Genomic DNA, 17,470 nt, shown 5'->3' with positions numbered 1-17,470 from the left:
CCGCCCCTAGTCCTAAGGCTGTGAATAAATAAGCTTCCTCTGAGGGAAGGGGAGCTACAGCTAATGCCCTCCGGCAGCGGTGGGTTGGTTGGATCTGGTCTTCCATCACCTGTGGTGTCAGAAAGGTCAGATAGGGCGTAAGGAAGACTGGGGTGCAAGGCTGAGTCCAGTTGGGGGGAAAACATTGTAATAAGGTGGTTTGCTTACAGAGAAAGAATATCCAGGGTTTTCCGCATATTGGAGGGTTTGGGGATAGGGGGTCTCGTCTCGAGCCATCACAGGCCACTGTGGTCAGTGAGGTGTTGTTGGCCAGAACACAGAGGCATTGGCTGGTAGGTACAGTATCTCAGTGGCCCAGGGCTCATGGTGATGGAGATGCTCACTGTCCATCTCCAGCTGCGCCGTTGGCCTCCTCAGATACCAGAGGCTGGTTAAGGAGTGGTTCAGGAACCTTGCTTGACAAGGGACATAGCCATTACATCGTTCTGGAAGGTTCAGTGGTCCCGGGGCCGGCAGTGTGAGCAAATAACCTGGACTCAGTCTCAGACCTTCTTGATACCCAGATGTCCCTGCCCTGACGCGTGCGGCTCTGTCAGGCAGTTAGTCCCAAGTGTCTTTGAGCTCAGCCAACTTGCCTCATCTGTCCCCAGAGAGGAGTCAGCCTCTCCCTTGCTCCTACGTGAGCTGATCCCCTTCCTGACAGACTGGCCTGCCTCCTTCGAGCCCACTCCTAAGGAGCCTCCCGCCCCCTCTGCCAGTAGCCCCTGGCCTGAGCAGTTGGCAGGTTCCTAGGGTTACCTCACTTCCTTCCTACCCTTCAAGCCTGAGCCGCCACCCCAGTCCAGTTCCTTCTGCTTCTCCTGGCACCCCCAAGTCGCACGGTAATTGCTTTCTCAGATCCTCAGCTGTGCACCCCGTCTGTGAGTATTTCCCGGTCCCCTGACCCTCTGCAGGAAGACGCTGCGGGGAGCAGGAGGGAGAAGGACTGCGACCCCATTCCCCTGCCCTGCGGCCCTCTGCCCTGTCTCCTGCCAGCAGTGCCTGCAGTAGCAGCGGCGCTGCCACGCTCTGCCCCAGCTCCATCACGCGGCCCAAGGGCACACTCCCCCCAGGGTGCGGTGCCGGACCTGCTGAGACGGAGCAGCTGCCCGGTGACACCGTCCCCAGCCCAGCTCCCAAGACGGGGGTCTGTGATTCCAGAGCTCTGGGAAGGTCACAGCTTCTGTTTCATTGTTGTGGTGTTTGGAGAAACATTCAGGCATCCCTTTACATGCTTAGTCTTCCAGAGCCAGCGGGGGGACTCCTAGGAAAGGAAAGACAGCCATCAAAGACGCGCCTACAGGCCAAGCCTGGTGGCCGCAGAGTGGGGAGCCCAGCTCAGGGAGGAGAGGCCAGAGAGGGAGGCAGGATGGATGGGCCTGGACAGGCATGAGCGCCCTGGGCCCCGGCCCCTGCCGGCTGTCTCCCCAGCCCCGACCTGGCTCTGGCCTCCCCCTCGGAAGGGGCATGTAGAAAGGCGGCCCCCAGACCCTCCATTCTTGAAATCGGAAGAAGGTGCTTACACAAGGCACACGTGATTTAAGTAGCCACACAGGAGGGAGGCTCCCACGCGATGCTGCAGTCTCAGATCTCCCCTGGCCTGGCTGCATCGCGCCCACCAGCCCCAGCCCCAGGTAGCTTTTCGGCGTTGGGGGGAGGCCGGGCCTTCGTCTCCGTTGATAAGACTTTGCTCTTCTGCTAAGGCTCTCTTTCAGGAGAAGCCACCCCGTAGTAGGCACTCCTGCCTCAGAGTGGAGCCAGGCATCTTCTCATGCGAGGAGTATTATGCTAATCACTCCTTGCAAACAGGCAGACTCTGTAGGAGGTTTGCCTGGTTTTATATGAAACCTACGCCTTTGAAGCAAAGAGCCACCGTAGCTAAAAATACCGTTTCCCGGCTGTTGATCCTCTCATCTGTGCTGTGCTTGTTTCCATTGTTAAATCTCGCTGCTCCGCCTCCGAGATCTCCACGAGGGGGTCCACAATGATCCCCAAATGTGTAGGTTTCTAAGTGATTTCTGTATTGTTTTAAAAGACATTTTAACCCATGTAAGATAAAAATGGAAATGACGCAGAAGAATATAGTGTGAAATGTGAGAGGCCCTCCCCACCCCTTCCTCCCCAGAAGTAGCCTCTGCTTTCGGTTTCATGTACGTCCTCCCAAAACTTGTCTTTGCGTTTACAAACGTGTGATTCTGTTTGGCTGTGGTGAAGGTTGTGGTTTTCTGGCAGAGGTTTCCAGACTCAGAGTCGTTCTGCCGCTTGCCCTGTGTTCCCTGACACGTCAGCCATCGTTTGACAAGCAAATCCATCCAGATCCCAAACTCGTCGGGACACTGCCCTCTCTTCAGGCTGCAGCGGGCTGGCTCAGGGTCACCTCTTCCTGATCAAGGCTGCCATTTCGGGGTTGAACTCCATCGCCCGTTTCTCTCTGCAGCTTCCAGACCGTGATCTGTGGGCAGTGGTGTAGTGAGGTGGTGCTGGGGGTTCCCCAGCAGACCCCTTGGCTGACACGCTCTGAGGGGAAGGCAGGGGGCTGTCTCTTCTGTGACCGAGACCTGGGACTCCTCAGACACCTGTAGGACACCGTCACATCTGGAGCCCTTTCTCATTCTCGTGTGCTTAATCCCATAACGATCTCCTAGGCTGGAAAGGGACATTCAGATGAAAAGCCTGTTTCATGCATCTTAAATTTCCCTGAAAATGACTGATCACAAAAGGAGTTTTTGCAGCCTCCTGACAGCGGGTGGAGGGGGGTACAAATAAGAGAAACTCCCTTTGCATTTGGCCACAGAGAACTGAAGCGGTCCCCTCCATGCTCTTTTTGTCCCGTCCCTTCGGCTGTGACCCTGCCATCCTCCCAGCCCTTTCACTCTGATCTCTTCACATTGTCCAAGAGACTCAAGCGCCAAGGCTGCTCTGATATTTGCTCTTTGTTACCAGCAGTGGGTATTAGCGTTTCACTTCCCAGTCTGTCCTGACGTTTATCTCAGTGCCCTTTAAGTGGGCACTTGTGAAGAGCTACAGAAAATGATCTCAGATCATAAAATTCCGTAAAACTCCCAGATGAAAGATTGGAAGGCCGGAAAGGCAATAATGGTTCCAGCTCCTTGGAGAAGGTTCTCTCCTTTGGAAGCCAGATGTGGCCAGGAAGGCAGGAGAGGTGCATGTGGAGAAGAGGAGCGCTGTGCTTCCCCCAGGGCCGCCAGGCAGGGACCCAGGGGAGAGCTGTGCTTCCCCCAGGGCCGCCAGGCTGGGACCCAGGGAGCACTGTGCTTCCCCCCTGGGGCACCAGGCTGGGACCGAGGGGAGCGCTGTGCTTCCCCCCACCCCAATCCCCGGGGCCACCAGGCGGGGACCCAGGGGAGAGCTGTGCTTCCCCTCCACCCATCCCTGGGGCGGCCAGGCTGAGACTGAGGGCAGGGTGGCCGCGCTGTCCAGGCCAGAGGGCTTAGTTCCCTTGCACCCTTCCAGTGGAGCAAGTCAGGGCTGTGCACAGAGGACCTGGGACCCCAAGGCGGGGACAAGGCAGAAACTCAGGGGAAGCCAGGACACAGGCCCTGGATGGGTGGGGAGCGGTCGGAGAAGGAGAGCAGCCAAAGCTCCTAGCCAGACCCAGGCTCTGCAGCCCTTTGCCGGAGAGCGGCATTGCCAGGCTGGCAGCAGTTCAGGGCAGCGGTTCTCAGTCCTGACCGGGAAGCCTGGTAGGGGTACACATCACCTACTCCTGGAGTCCCAGACGGTCTTTGGGTGACTCCAGTGTACAGCCGGGTTCAGGGGTGTCTCAGTAAGCGGCTGTTTCTGACGTGGAGCGCCTCCTGGTTCTGGAGGGTCACTGTGTGACCCTCTGGCTGGGCCAGGACACGGAGACAGGAGGTATGCATGGCACCCACGGGCCGGGCACTGAGGCTGCCACCAGAGAAGATGGGAACCCTTCAAGGCACATCCTTAGAGGAGTCGCCACGGGAATGTGAGATGCAGGTGGCTCACTGTGGTTGCCTGGGACCCACACCATGAGGGCAGCCCGTTCGGGTGAAGAATTTATGGAGGGGGACATTCTGGCCTGGGTGGGGTGACCATGTGGGCACAGGGCTGCTGGGCCCAAGTCTGGTGGCAGCGTTGAGAGAGGGGCAGCGTGGGGGGACACGCAGGCCTCTGTGTCCCGGCCCAGGGTGACTAAGGGGGAAAGGAAGCACTCACCGTCTGTAGGTACTTGTGGTCGCCTCACCAAGCAACAGGAAGTGATCCTTGGCCTGGAGCGAAGGACTAGTTTGGGAAGAACGGGATGGAGCAGAGGGAAGTGTGAACAGAGCAGCTTGCTAACAGGAAGGCTGGTGGGGCCGGGGGCACCCCAAAGCCAATCCTGGGGACAGTGGAGCAGCCCATCGGGCCTCCGACTCCCGGCGCTTCTGTTACCTGCTGCCTCACTGCTCAGGTCGCCCCCACCGCTTGAGGGGAGACGTGTCAGCAACTCGGCGGCGCCTTCCCTTACCTGCGCCTCCACCTGAAGGGAGCCTGGCGATGAAGGGCACATGTCATGAGGTGTGTGTGCCTTAGGCATTCCGGTCACAGGGAGCTGGAGCCCTCAGGTGGAGAGAGGGGCTAGCCCAAGGGGTGAGGTCTGTCCTGCGGCTGACACCCAGCTGACTGTCCGGCGGAAGGAAAACTCTGGGTCAGGGATTCGACTGCACCGTGTTACCAGCAGTGCGGCTTGGACCAGTCCTGGACTTCGGTTTCTTGGAGCGCTTGGTCTCTGAGGGCCTCCGTGAGCCTGGCTGGACACAGGCAGGGCGTGGATGCCAGGCAGGTCCGGGCCAGGAAGCAGTATGCCAGGCTGGATGGGCGCCGACCTTGAGGCGCCTGCAGCCTCTTCCAGGTGGGGCCCTCCTCAGCGGGAGGCTGCATGTGTCCAGGGGGAGCCCCCTGGGAAGGGCAGGAGCTTGCAGGGCTTCAGAGGGGAGGACCATTCCGTGCAATTCTCTTGACGGTCCACCCGTGGGACCCCCAGGCCTGCAGGGCTCAGGGTCGTTTCCCTGGCAGCTCAGCCTGGACTCAGAGCACGGGAGTCGTCGGACTGAGACCCCCCCTCCTCCTGGACCTCAGGTAGCAGCTGGTCTGGGGCTGCTGGTGGGGTCACCCCCATGAGTTCCTTCCTCATCCCTACTGGGCTCCCCAGCTCTACCTCCTGCTCCACCCCTTGGAGACGGGCCACCACCCCAGCAGAGCAGACTCGGTGTGGGCTCAGGTCACTGTGGGCGAGGGATGGCCGTGTGGGTGCTCAGTGCCCAGCACTCACAGAGGCACCTCGAGGGTGGGGTGCGGTGGGATGAGCTGGTTTGCTGGTAAACTGCCCCAGGGCCACAGGGAGGTTCTGGAGAAATCCAGGCTCCAGTCCATCAGAAGGCCTAGTGATACCAGTAGCCAAGGTGCCCTCTACCTTCCCCCAAAACCATCCCGTCTTCCAGAAGAAGTTCATCAGACGAGCCAGGCAAATGACGAGGCAGCAGCAAAGCACTTGGGCACCAGGGAGGGCCAACCAGATGGGACCTCAGCAAGGCTCTGGCCCTCACCCTCGTTCTCCACAGATGAGGACGGCTAAAGCCACTCCTGGCCCATTTGAAAGGGGCTTTAGGTACCTGGCAGGCCTAATATGGAGGAAGCGCTCACAGGCGTCTGTCCTGTGGGGCCAGCGCTGAGGAAGCTGTGACTCAGCTTGAAGGGAATCCCTGTGTCGGGAGGGGCAGGGGCCAGGCCCCTCTCAAGGGCTGGCTGCAGTTGGTTGTCATGGAGACCACAGGATTTCCCACACCAGCCCTTCTTTTCTTTTCTTTTCCCGGGAGGGCTCAAAAGATGAAATATTCTGAAGCCATGGGCTTCACCTCCCAGGGTTTGAGGCTTGGAGCCTGGAGAGACAGTGCCCGGAGGCTTCCCCATCCTTCCGTGGCATCCCCAGAGCCTCTGGCAGGGGGTCGCACCCCTACCACCTGACATGCCTCCAGCCATGTTCAGGGCAAGCTCCCTGTGGGACCAAGGTGTAGCCTCCTTTCTAGGACACAAACTCAGACGTTGTCTGTAAGTCAGCCCTACGTGGTTCACGGCCCACCTGACTCCCTGGGTGCCCGAGCACGCAGTTCTCAGTGCCAGCTGAATGCCACACCAAAGTGACCAGGGCTACCCTGCCCTCCTGTCAGTTAACTTCTGGCCCACAAGTATCCATCTCCCCATTGCCCCCAGCGGCCCCGCCCAATGGGGCTTCTTCCCTCAGGAAGCTGAGGTCAAGAAAGGAGACGTCCCCACAGAGCAGCAGGGGCCTGGCACCCTGGGGGTGCAGGCAGATGGTGGGACAGGCTGGGCGGGCAGGGGAGGGGTCCGGGCACAGGCCTGTCGGGGGGCCAGAGGCGCTTAGAGCACACAGGGGCCGAGTTTGAGCAGGCTGCTGCGGCACATGGGAAACACAGGCCAGTGGGGCGTGTGGCGCTGGCTGCTCTCCTGGGGACGGGCAGGAAGGAGGGAATGGGGGTCACCTCTCCCGGGCTTCCCTCATAGCTCAGTTGGTAAAGAATCTACGTGCAATGCAGGAGACCTGGGTTCGATTCCTGGGTTGGGAAGATCCCCTGGAGAAGGAAATGGCAACCCACTTCAATATTCTTGCCTGGAGAATCCCATGGACAGGGGAGCCTGGCGGGCTGCAGTCCATGGGTTTGCAAGAGTCGGACATGACTGAGCGACAAACAGACTTCTCCCGGCTCTGCCCCTCTCTCCATGGTCCCTGGAGCAAACCCCGAGCCTCCAGAGAGGCCCTGGGCGCTTCCAGGAGACCACTTGGTTTTCTCGGCCCCTCCCGCCCTAAGGAGGCCTCGGAAGGTCCCTGGATGAGCCCCGTTCAGGCATCTGCCCCCCAGAGCCTGCCACACCCTCTGTAACAGGGTCAGACAAGCTGCGTGGACCAAAGCCCCTTCCTTCCCATCCCTCGGCCTCTCCCCATCCACCTCTGCCTTCACCCCCACTGCACCGACTCCCGGCAAGACCCAGAAAAACAAGTCCTCATACCCTCTCCTCCCACCACACACCCCCCTAAAAAACTTCTCAGTGTATCAGACACATTGGCTGCATTAGACATGATGAATTTTTAAGGCATGAGTTGGCAGGGTTACCATGGCTGCTTCTGCCCTGAGGGGCACACTGTTGAGGATTGATTGAAATAAATAAAACAGATTTACAACTTTCATACTTGGGAAGCAGAGAGCTGGAAGGGAAGAGAAGCCGGGGGCTGTGGGGGAGGAGGCAGGGAGCTCTCTGAACTTCAGAAGGGAGCCCATGGCCTCCTCCCCCATCTGAATGTCTCAGCGACCTGAGAGCCACTTTCTCTTTAGATTCCTAAAGGATCCCAGCTGTCGGGACAAGGGGCAGGGACCAGGCAGGAGGGCCCTTTCCTGGGAGAATGACTCTGGGTCCCGTGTGCCCTGTGCTCGACGTTAGGCTGTGCTTCAGTTACAGCTGTGGGGCTCCTGGCAAAAGCCTGTTTTGTTGGCCTTGGGGCCGAGGAGCCGTGGACGTGACCTAGGGCCAAAAGGAGAGGAAGTGAGGACCCAGCCCTCCATGCAGGGTGCTAGCAGCTGGGGATGGAGATCAGAGGAGGGCCCAGGCTAGAGGGAGAAGGCGGGCACTCTGGGGAGACAGTCTGCCTGAAGCCCGCCGGCCAGCCCTGACCAGTGCTCCAAGGCGGGCTCCACGTGCAGCCTCGCAGGGAGCCTGACTCAGGACGCCTGCCCGCTCACCTCCCGCAGCCCAATGCGCCCCCACCCCGCCCCCCTGCCACAGGCCACACCACCCCTTGAAGAGCCGAGCTCACGGGGGCGGTCCCCCAGCCCAGTCCCTCATGGGGTGCCAGGCGGGCTGGATGGCCGGCTGGAGACGGAGCCGTGACGGACCTGGCAGGCAGCGCTGGTGGAGGACGCAGAGGATGGCTCCATGAGCGTTCAGGGCAGCCTCAGAGACGGCGGACAGACCTGCCCGCATCGGAAACCACTGGTTGGGCCCAGCCAGACAGGAGGCGCCGAACAAAGTCACTGGCGTCGCCTGTCCCCCGAGTGGCACTAACACAGCATGATTCCTCAAGGTCTGGAGGGGCCTGGGAAGGACTGGTCCCCTGACTCCTCGGGAGGTAGGGCCCTAGGGAGCAGCGGTGCACCCGCTGGGCCCAGGACCTGGCAGCTGAGGCTCATTTTGAGTTCTCTGTTCGTCGTGGGGCAGTGAGGAGGGAGGCGACTGAGGGTTGAAGCAGGAACAGACTGTATTAATAGTGACTGGGGGGGCGGGAGGCATCCCCTGCGATTATGCCCGTCTCGGCAGCAGCATCCCCTTCTGCTCAAGTGGGGTGAATCCAGAGTCTCCCCTCCAGGCCAGCTGTTCGGTGCCCTGTGCTGGTGGCCATCCCATCAGTGGGGGTAGCTAGTGACTCAGGACAGTCAAGAGTGGGAAAGCCCTCCAGCCTCCATTTCCCCTTAAACTTCTCTTGAACCCACCTGATGCCAGTTCCATGTCCCCCGACCAGTAACCTCAGACTGACTCGCCAGTGGGATGAGTTGTGCCCACCAGCTGGTCCCAAAGCTGGCACTGTCAGCCCAGGTTGGGGACACTCCTGGGCCCTACAGGCTGCTTGCTCACCCAGCACCCTCTCTTCATGGATCAGACATACTGTCTGCTTCAGCTTTTCTACAAAAAGCCAGGTCTGAGCAAGGAGTAGGGAGGGGAGGGCCAGGCAGCCGCCCCCAGCGCCCCTCGAGAAAGGATGAGCTCACTTCGCTTCCCAGCCAGCTCTGGGCGACGGGCTCGGTGTCAGAACCAGCAGGACCGGGTGCCGGGGGCGTCGGCATGCCCTGACTTGGCGCCAGGCGCCAGGGAGACCGGAAGGGAACCCAGGGACCCAGGAAGCCTTGGCCGACAGCGTGGGTGGGGGAGTGTGACTTCGCCGGTCCTGTTTGGGGAGGGTGCAGGGGAGTGGGGTCATGGGAAGAAGTCTCCTGTCTTCTCCCAAAGCCGGATGGCTGACTTCAGATTTCCCAGAGCGTAGCGCACAGTTGAGGTCTTCCTCCTGCCCACTCTGGCTCGTGGTCACCTGAAGCAGGGGCTGTACGTGGGCACCAGGCTGGACCGAGGGCAGCACCTCCCACTGCGCTGGGGCCATTCAGGGGCAGAGTCTGGCGGGTGCTTGACCGGTGGTTGTGGTTGGGGGACAGTGAGGAGGCTCACACCAGCCTGGCAAGCGTGGTGTGGCCCCTGTGGGCAGGCTCTGGTCCTGAGCCTTCCCAGCCCAGCGCCCGGCTTGGCCTTTTGAGGCCGCCCCTCTCTGTGAGTTAGGGAAAGTGGCAGTCCCTCTTGTGTCCCGGGGTTTCAGAGCCGACGGAAGGTAGGCTGCTCCCCTGAGAGCTCCTATGAGTGACACAGGGTCCCCCACGGGAACTTGGACCTGGAAGCACGGGACAGCGGGCCATGCCGCAGCGGGCGGCTGGAGGAGAGGGGGCAGAGTATGCGCTGTGAGCCGCGCCGGGGCAAGTGCCCGCGGACCCCTGCTCTCCTCAGGCCTAAGGGGCCTCCAGGTTGTGGCCTCTCAGACCCCACCCAGGCTCCCTCCCACCCCACCTCTCTGCCTTGTCCCCGAGTATTTTCCAAGCTATTGTCTCATCGCGAATAGCACGTTAATGTGGGTATTAAAACATGTGGGCAAGTGTTTAATGCGCGCAAGCTGTGTTCCATTATTGATGCTCTGCTTGAGGCCCGGCAGGCAGCACAGGCGGGCTGGGGCTCTGGAGAAGCGATGACGCAGCAGCCCCGTGAGGCCGCCATCTGCCGGGCCTGTTCACCACGGGCTCCTAGGAGGCAGAGTGGGGAAGGGAGCTCAGTCCCTGGGTCTGAAGCTGCCCCTCCTCCCCTGCAGGTGTGGCCGGGCCCCTCTGCGTGCGTGGGGTGCAGGCTCCGTGAGGTCTCAGCAGATCCCACGGGGGGAGCCTGAGACTGGGCCAGGGAGGCTGGGCCGCCTGTGCAGGTCATGCCACAAACTCAGGTGGAGTGAGAAGTGGCCCCTCATTTTCAGCCACTCTGGGTCTTCATTGCTGCGCGCAGGCCTTCTCTGGTTGCAGAGAACAGGGCTGCTCTCTAGTTGCAGTGTGCAGGCTTCTCTTATTGTGGAGCAGACGCTTGGTGCACACTTCAGAAGTTGCCACCCAGGGGCTCATTACTTGTGTCTTGAGGGAGCTAGAGAGTGCTGGCTCTGGTAGTTGTGGCGCACCGGCTTAGCTGTTCTTCGGTATGTGGAATCTTCCCGGACTGGGGATTGAACCTATATCCCCTGCATCGGCAGGCAGATTCTTATTCACTGCGGCACCAGGGAAGTCCGTAATTTAGCACTCTTTAAGAAGCACCCCTGTTGGGGCACGGAGGGTGAAAAAAGAAGCAGGGAGTCTGATTAGAAGGTGGCTTGGAATTGAGCAGGCAAGAGAGGGCTGACTGGTGGCCCCAGGCAGAATGGCTGAGACGGGCCAGGAGGCAGGCGTGCGCTGAAGGCTTGTGAGAGGGCCCCCGAGGGTCACGGAGGACTCGGTGGTTTGGGCTGCAGCAGCTGCATGGGCAGTGATGTCCCCTGAAGGCTGGGGGCCTGAGTCGAGGGGGAAACCAAGAGGTGTGCTGTGGCCCCACCAAGCCTGAAGGGCCTGTTGGTCAAGCAGGCAGGGCAGCCACCAGGTGAGCGGTGCCCGTCCAGAGGCCACCAGGGCTCGAGAGGTGCATGTGGGAGCCGCTCATCTAGAGACGGCTTTGAAGACATCCGCAGGGCCAGACACGGCCACTGAGGGTGCCAGCCAGGAAGGGAGCCGAAGGCGACTGAAAGCCGCAAGGAGGGCGTGGTGGTGACGCGGACGTACTCAACGCTCTGCTGTCCTGACCTTCTGAGGCCTCCTTGCACTCGCAGCTTCTTAGGGACGCCGGGAGGCCGTGGTGCCCACCTCTGCTCCTCACCACCCCCTTGCTGGTCCCTCTACACCTTCCCTGGCTGGCCTCCGGCTGCCGCAGGCCCCCCTGGGCCCGTGGTCCCCGGGAAGCGCTGCCTGACAGCAGCCTCAGCTGGCGGCCCCCGTCATGGAGACGGCGACAGCTGCAGGCAACGGTCACTTGTGACCGTTTGTCAGAAAGCATTCCTTCCTCCCGGTCTGCCCTCCTGCCCACTTCTCTCCCACGGCCCTGGAGAGGGGCCCGTCTCGGGCTGGGAGGGCCCCGTCTCGGGCTGGGAGGGCCCCGAGGGGATAAAAGTGCTGTCTGTGCTCTGCCCAAGGGCCACCCGTGGTACCAGTGCGGGACCCAACCAGGGGTCCTGTCTGTCACGCACCACGCGCCACACAGGCTGTCAGGAGTCTGGGCGGCTGCCTTCCGAGTCGCCCCCACGGTGCAGGTAGACGTCACCCCCAACTAGAAGGTGGAGAAATTGTCCCACAGACACACTGGGTCACACAGCTGGTCAGGAATCAGGAGCACTAGGCTCGAGGCTGTGGCCCATCCTCCACCCGCCCCATCCCACCCTCCGGCCCGTCCCCGCAACAGCTTTGTTTCCATTTTGGTGGTTTCTGGCCCTGGCCTGCTGGTTCCAGCTGGGCCTAGGCTGGAGACAGCCTGCCTGCTCTTTGCACTTCGTGGTTTGGCCTCTCTGTTACCAGATGCTCTGGGATTTTTCTGGAGCCAGGGGTGGACAAGACTCTTCTCCAGTCTGGCCCCAGGGCGTGGCTGGTATTCGGAAGGAAGCAGGAAGCCAGACCCTGATCATGCTGAGCTTAATGTCTGCTGAGTGGCCAGAAGCAGAGGTGTTAGAGGCTCATTGGCTGCAAGTGGGGCACGTTTTGTTCAGCACCTTTGAGGCCTCAGACCCCTGTTCAGGCAAAAAGCGCCCGAGACCAGGAGTCAGGCAAACAGACATTGACCCCGGATGAGAGACAGGAAAAGGGGGCGCCATGCTGGCACCGGCCCCCAACAGGCAGGGCTCAGGGGCCGCACCCACCCTTCTTACCAGCGTTTGCCGACTCCTAGGTTTGCTCATCTCGCTTCCAGAGGCCTTGAGATTCCTAGACTCCCGACAGAAAGGCCTGCTTGTCCCCGCAAGGCCAGGCTTCTGTGGGCAGCTGGCAAACCAGGGAGGTCGATAGGCTCCCCCGAGCCCTGTCCTTGAGACCTGGTGTCACTGTTGACATCACCTTCGTCCAGAGACCCGGGGGAAACTGCTTTCTTCCTCTGTTCTCTGGGTTCCCAGTTTTCCCTTTTATAAAATGGAGACTCCTTCTCAGAAAGCCCCAGCCTTATTCCCCAAGCTGTCTTTCTTGGGATTTCACATTCTGGCCTGGGGTGGAGGGATAAACACAGCCTGTGGGACTCTGGAGTGCCCAGGAGCTGTGGACCGAGCTCCACTGAGACTGGCCCCCTTGGGCACCCCAGAGGCCCAGGACCTGGGAGCCCCGCCACAGGTCCAGAAGGCTCTGCCTCCTGTTGCACGCGGACAGCATCTCCCCTCGCCACCCCCACAGGCAGCTCTGCCTCCTGTTGCACGCGGAGAGCATCTTCCACTCGATGGCAGACATCCTGCTCCGGGAGGAGGACCTCACGTTTGCCTCGACCATGGTCCACACCCTCAACACCATCCTACTGACCTCCACTGAGCTCTTCCAGCTGCGAAACCAGCTAAAGGACCTGAAGACCCCGGTACTCCTCACCCGCGGGCTCCAGCCAGCGTCGTTCACGTGCGCACGGGCGCGGCCGTGCCAGCCCACCCCTCAGTCCCCAGAGATTGGCGGGGAGGAGACAAGGATGCGACCCGAGGCCTCCCTCCCGGTCCAGTGTCAAATACGGGTCCCTTTGGGCGGGCCGTATGTAAGAGCTAGCCAGGGGCGTGGGTCTCCTTGGAGCCGCCCGCCGTGCAGGGCTCTGCCCACAGAAGGCTGGGGACCTGCTCCGGGGTCCGTGTGCCCTCCCTGATACCCCACCCCCACTTGGCACTGCCCCTGTGCACACACAGCAGCTCAGTTCTGAACCCCCCTTGCAGGCCCAGTTGAATCATGCTTACTGGGCTGTGCCAGCTGGTCAGGGTCGGGCCTGTGGATACAACCCCACCGGGGTCGGGCGTCACCACCCCCCTGACCCTCCTCCTTGGCCTGGGCCCCCCTCTCCCGCAGAGAGACACGTCTGTGTCAGCCAGGGTGTCACGGTGCTGTCCGGCCCAGGAGTTTTGAGTGCGGACCCACCAGGGCTGGTCGGAGAGAGCAAGGAGGCGCTCACCATTCTGCCAAACCGCTCTGGGGGAAGTGGGTCAAAGGCCTCGCTCGGCCTGAGCTGCGGAGGGTCCCTGGGGTTGGCTGTCATACTGGACAGGGTGGCGGCTCCGGGGCTTCCATCTGGGCTGTGCTCATTCTCCTCCCAGCTCAGACCCTGCGCTGGCCCATCTCTGGGGTCTCCAGGACATCCAGGCCTGTGCCTGGGGGCATTGGGGCCCAACCTCTAGGGATGAGCCAGGCCACTCCCCTGCCTCCCTCCTGTAGAATGTTCCTTAGGGGAGGGGCTCTCCGTAGGGTGGGCTCAGCTCCAGGCGTGGTTTCAAGTGCAAGGTGGGCTGCAAAGGAAGGAAGAGGTGGCTCTGAGGATGACAGGAAGGCGCTGCCCAGGAGAGGAGGCAGGGCCCTGAGCAGGCTTCCTCCCCGCCCGCACCCAGCGCCCTTGTGGCCCCCCAGGCCCTGCCGTGGAAGGCTGGGAGCATGACTGTCCTTATCTGCCAGGCCAGGCTCGCTGCCGGCAGGCCCTCGCAGCCACAGCACGTGGCTCTGTGCGCCCGAGAGTAATGACAGGGTCTGAGGAGGAGCTGTCAGCGTTTCCTTTGTGACGGCTCCTTCCGGCTGGGCTGCCAAACACAGCCTGGGGGGCCAGGCCGGCCCCTAGTGCCCCACGAGGTGCCCGTGGCGGGGGTGGGCGGGAGGGGGCAGGGCTGGGGGGTGGGGCCCGGGCCGGGGAGGGGTACGGCTGGGGGTGGGGCCCGGGCGGGCTCTGTTGACGGCGCACACCCCCTCACCCTGCAGGAGAGCCGGAACCTGTTCTGCTGCCTGTACCGCTCCTGGTGCCACAACCCCGTCACCACGGTGTCCCTCTGCTTCCTCACCCAGAACTACCGGCACGCCTACGACCTCATCCAGAAGTTGTATCCTTCGCTCACCATCCTAGCGTCCAGCCTCAGGGGGCCTGTGGGGGCTGGTCCCAGCGGACTCCCCCCCAGGCTCCCCTCCAGGCCTGTGGCTTCAGGGCCCGTGAGGCCCAGTGAGGGACGCAGCTGAGGAACCAGGGTCATCTCGCGAACCGGAGGTCGGGAAGGGTGCGTGCTTAGGTGAGGGTGCCCCAGGAGAGAGGTAGGGTGTCCTCAGCCCAGTGCTGGCGCGGGGACGGGGCGGTTGGACGGCAGGAGGAGTTGAGCCCGGGGGCCTTTGGGGGCCGCCGAGCCCCGAAGAGGACGTGCCGGCAGAGGTGGAGAAGCCGCGGGGCCTCGGGACGAGGGACGGCCCCAGCGCCCATCAGGGCCTGTCTCAGAGGAAGGCATCCACCGTCAGGTTTTGCTTGGAACACTGTGAAGCAAACCAGCTTTCTCTGCGTGGTGTGTGACCTGGGTCAGACAGCTACATAGGAGGCAGAATTGGCCTTCTCCTCTAAGGGGCAGAGAGCTAGGATAAGGAAAGAGGGGCCTTGCGGCGCCTCCGCTGAGGGTCCGCCGTGGCCTTGCCCGGCTCCCTCAGGCACCCGCACGCCGTCACACCTCTGTCTGCCCTCCATCACTCAGGCCGGAACGGGGCCCTGCCTGCCCCAGCACCCCCCTGGGCCGCAGGCCCAAGATAAGAGCCCTTAGGGCCTGGCGGGCGCAGAGGAGAGGAGCAGACGGAGCGCGGGGCCGCCCTGCCGCCTCGGTCTAGAGGGGCAGAAAGGCAGAGGGAACAGGCCGCTGCGGCTGTGCTTTGTGTCCCGATGCTGCTCAGGTGGAAACACGGCCTGAGCCCTGGAGCCAGGGCCTGGGGCAGGGGCTGCACGCTCTGTGCAGCCAGGCCAGCCCTGGGCCAGCCCCTCCGTGCCCCCAGCCCAGCCCCCCAGAGAGCAGGCTGCCCCCAATGCCCCCAGCCCAGCTCCTCAGTGGGCTGCCCCAGGGCCCCCGCGCCCCCAGCCCAGCCCCTCAGAAAGCAGGCTGCCCCCAGCGCCCCCACCCCAGCCCCTCAGGCAGGTGGGCTGCCCTGGCCAGCGGGGAGGCTTCCTTGACCGCCCTCCCAGCGGGGACCTGGAGGTCACTGTGGATTTCCTCACGGAGGTGGACAAGCTGGTGCAGCTGATTGAGTGCCCCATCTTCACATGTGAGTGTGTGCTGTCCTGCAGGGAGGCCGCGGAGCCAGATTCAGGGAGTGGCTCTCTGCCCCTGGGGAGGGGAAGGTGGGCGGGCGGGCACCCAGGGACACTTCTGGAACATCAGGAATGTGAGAATGGGAGGACGGGGCTCAGGCGGCCGGCTAGAACAGGGCATCAGAGCCTGCCTGTGCGCTGGCAAAACCCACCTGGGGCAGGCAGGGCGGCCATTGGGAGTGCTCTCCCAGGCGCCTAGGAGCCAGCCCCTTGTCCCTGCAGAGCAGGGCTGGCATCTGCCAGGAGCTGATGGCAGGCGCTCAGTGTAACACCTGAGCTAAGTGTGCGGGAGAGGCAGCTGGCCGGGGCGAGCGCAGCTCTTGATGCCTTGCCTCATCCAGTGCCTGCGCCCCAGAGCAGGCAGCTCGGAATGCAGCCTGTGTGCTTACGGTGTGGAAGTGAAGCCAGGCGGCAGCCCTGCTAATAGCCAGCTTCCTCCTGAGCCCAGCACCCGGGCCCCTTGCTTGGGCAACACCCCTGACCTACCCAGGCCAAGCCCTGGAGCCCAAAGGCAACCCAGGGGCTGTGGGCTGCCCCCTCATCCAAAGAGAAGGCAGCTTCTCCACATAGGCACCATCATGATGACAGGCACATGAGCAAGAGGAAGACCCTGTTCCTAGCGGAAGGCATCAGAGCGTACCCAGCACGGTCCCTGGACTGACATTTCACTTCCTCAGAGGTCTCCGGGAGCAGCCTAGCTTGTGCTCCCCTGACAGCAGGTCCAGCCCAACCCTAGAGAAGCTGCAAACATCTCTCCAGGCCCAGGGCTTTCGTGCGGAGACCACAACAGAGTGGTCCACAGCTGGCCCTGCCTAGCCCCGTTCGCACCCTAGGTGGCCTCGAGCCCTGTGGTGACTTGGCTTGGCCCCCAGCCCAGCTCACCCGGGGCCAGAGCAGGGACGGGGTTTGGAACCAGCGCCGGTGGGCCTGGGGTGAGGGGAGGGGCTGCTGCTTGAGACCCCCACTCCTGCCGCAGCCCAGCCCTGAGGCCCGCACAGAGCTCCCGGGTGACATGGTCTCTCCAACACTGTGTGGCTTGTCCTCTACCAAGGATCCTCAAGATGGGGCCTTAGACACAAGAAAGAAATGAGTGATTCCCTGGAAGGGCTCGGGAGAGCCGCGTGGCTCTGTCTAGTTGGGACAGTGCTGGGCAGGGCCCGGGTGCGTCCCTCCTGTCAGGCACAGCGTAGGCAGGGCTGGCATCTGAGGCGGATGTCCAAAAGTGTCCACCAGACGCTCTTGGGCTCGGTGTGTTCAGTCACCCACCAAAGCACTTCCCACCCTGCCCTCCCTTAAAGCTGCCCCAGGCCAGCCTCTGTCTGGCTCACCCTGTTTACAGCGCTCTGTGCCCACGTGTGGAGCGAGCCCAGGGGTCTGTCACGCTCCAGCCGGGGCCCCTCAGTTCCAGCGAGCAGCGGGTATGTGCCAGGCCCTGCGGCTGGCTGGGGTTGCCAGGCTGAGGTGACTGTCGGGAAGGTCGGACAGCAGGGGAGGCTGATCTCGTGTGATCACGGGAACGGCTCAGACGCCGCTGGAGGGAGGCAGGCTGCGAGGAGCCCAGCCACCGCACTGACCCTCCTGGCCAGGCTGCGGTGCTGTCAGAACCGTCCTGACCCCTGCCACCGCCCTCCCTGACCCCTGTCCTCTGCCCTCCCTGACCCCTGCCTCTGCCTTCCCACAGACCTGCGCCTGCAGCTGCTGGACGTGAAGAGCAACCCGTACCTGATCAAGGCCCTGTACGGCCTGCTCATGCTGCTGCCGCAGAGCAGCGCTTTCCAGCTGCTATCACACCGGCTGCAGTGCGTGCCCAACCCTGAGCTGCTGCAGACCGAGTGAGTGCCCAGCTCGGGGACACAGCCTGGCGTGTCGGGGCATGAAAGCGTGACCTGGGCCCTCCCTGACCTCCACCTCACACCTCCTCTCACTGCGGACACTGTTCCCCTCTCGGCCGCTTGCCTGTAGGCCTCCCATTTCC

At 62.4% G+C, this 17,470-nt stretch overlaps 1 protein-coding gene across 1 annotated transcript in view; it reads left to right on the top strand.

Moving 5' to 3' along the window:
• Nucleotides 1–17,470, top strand: part of VAC14 (VAC14 component of PIKFYVE complex) — a 76,716-nt gene that overhangs the window by 54,844 nt on the left and 4,402 nt on the right. Inside the window, exons 15-18 of the mRNA XM_040253532.1 lie at nt 12,603–12,777; nt 14,142–14,260; nt 15,370–15,449; nt 17,177–17,327. Of these exons, the coding sequence (XP_040109466.1) occupies nt 12,603–12,777; nt 14,142–14,260; nt 15,370–15,449; nt 17,177–17,327 (525 nt within the window). The remainder of the gene's footprint in view (nt 1–12,602; nt 12,778–14,141; nt 14,261–15,369; nt 15,450–17,176; nt 17,328–17,470) is intronic.

The sequence above is a fragment of the Oryx dammah genome, unplaced genomic scaffold (assembly GCF_014754425.2).
Source record: "Oryx dammah isolate SB20612 unplaced genomic scaffold, SCBI_Odam_1.1 HiC_scaffold_13, whole genome shotgun sequence".
In the NCBI taxonomy this organism is placed as follows: Eukaryota; Metazoa; Chordata; class Mammalia; order Artiodactyla; family Bovidae; genus Oryx; species Oryx dammah.
Note: the sequence above shows the minus strand (reverse complement) of the source record. Positions and strands in the feature narration are given on the sequence as shown.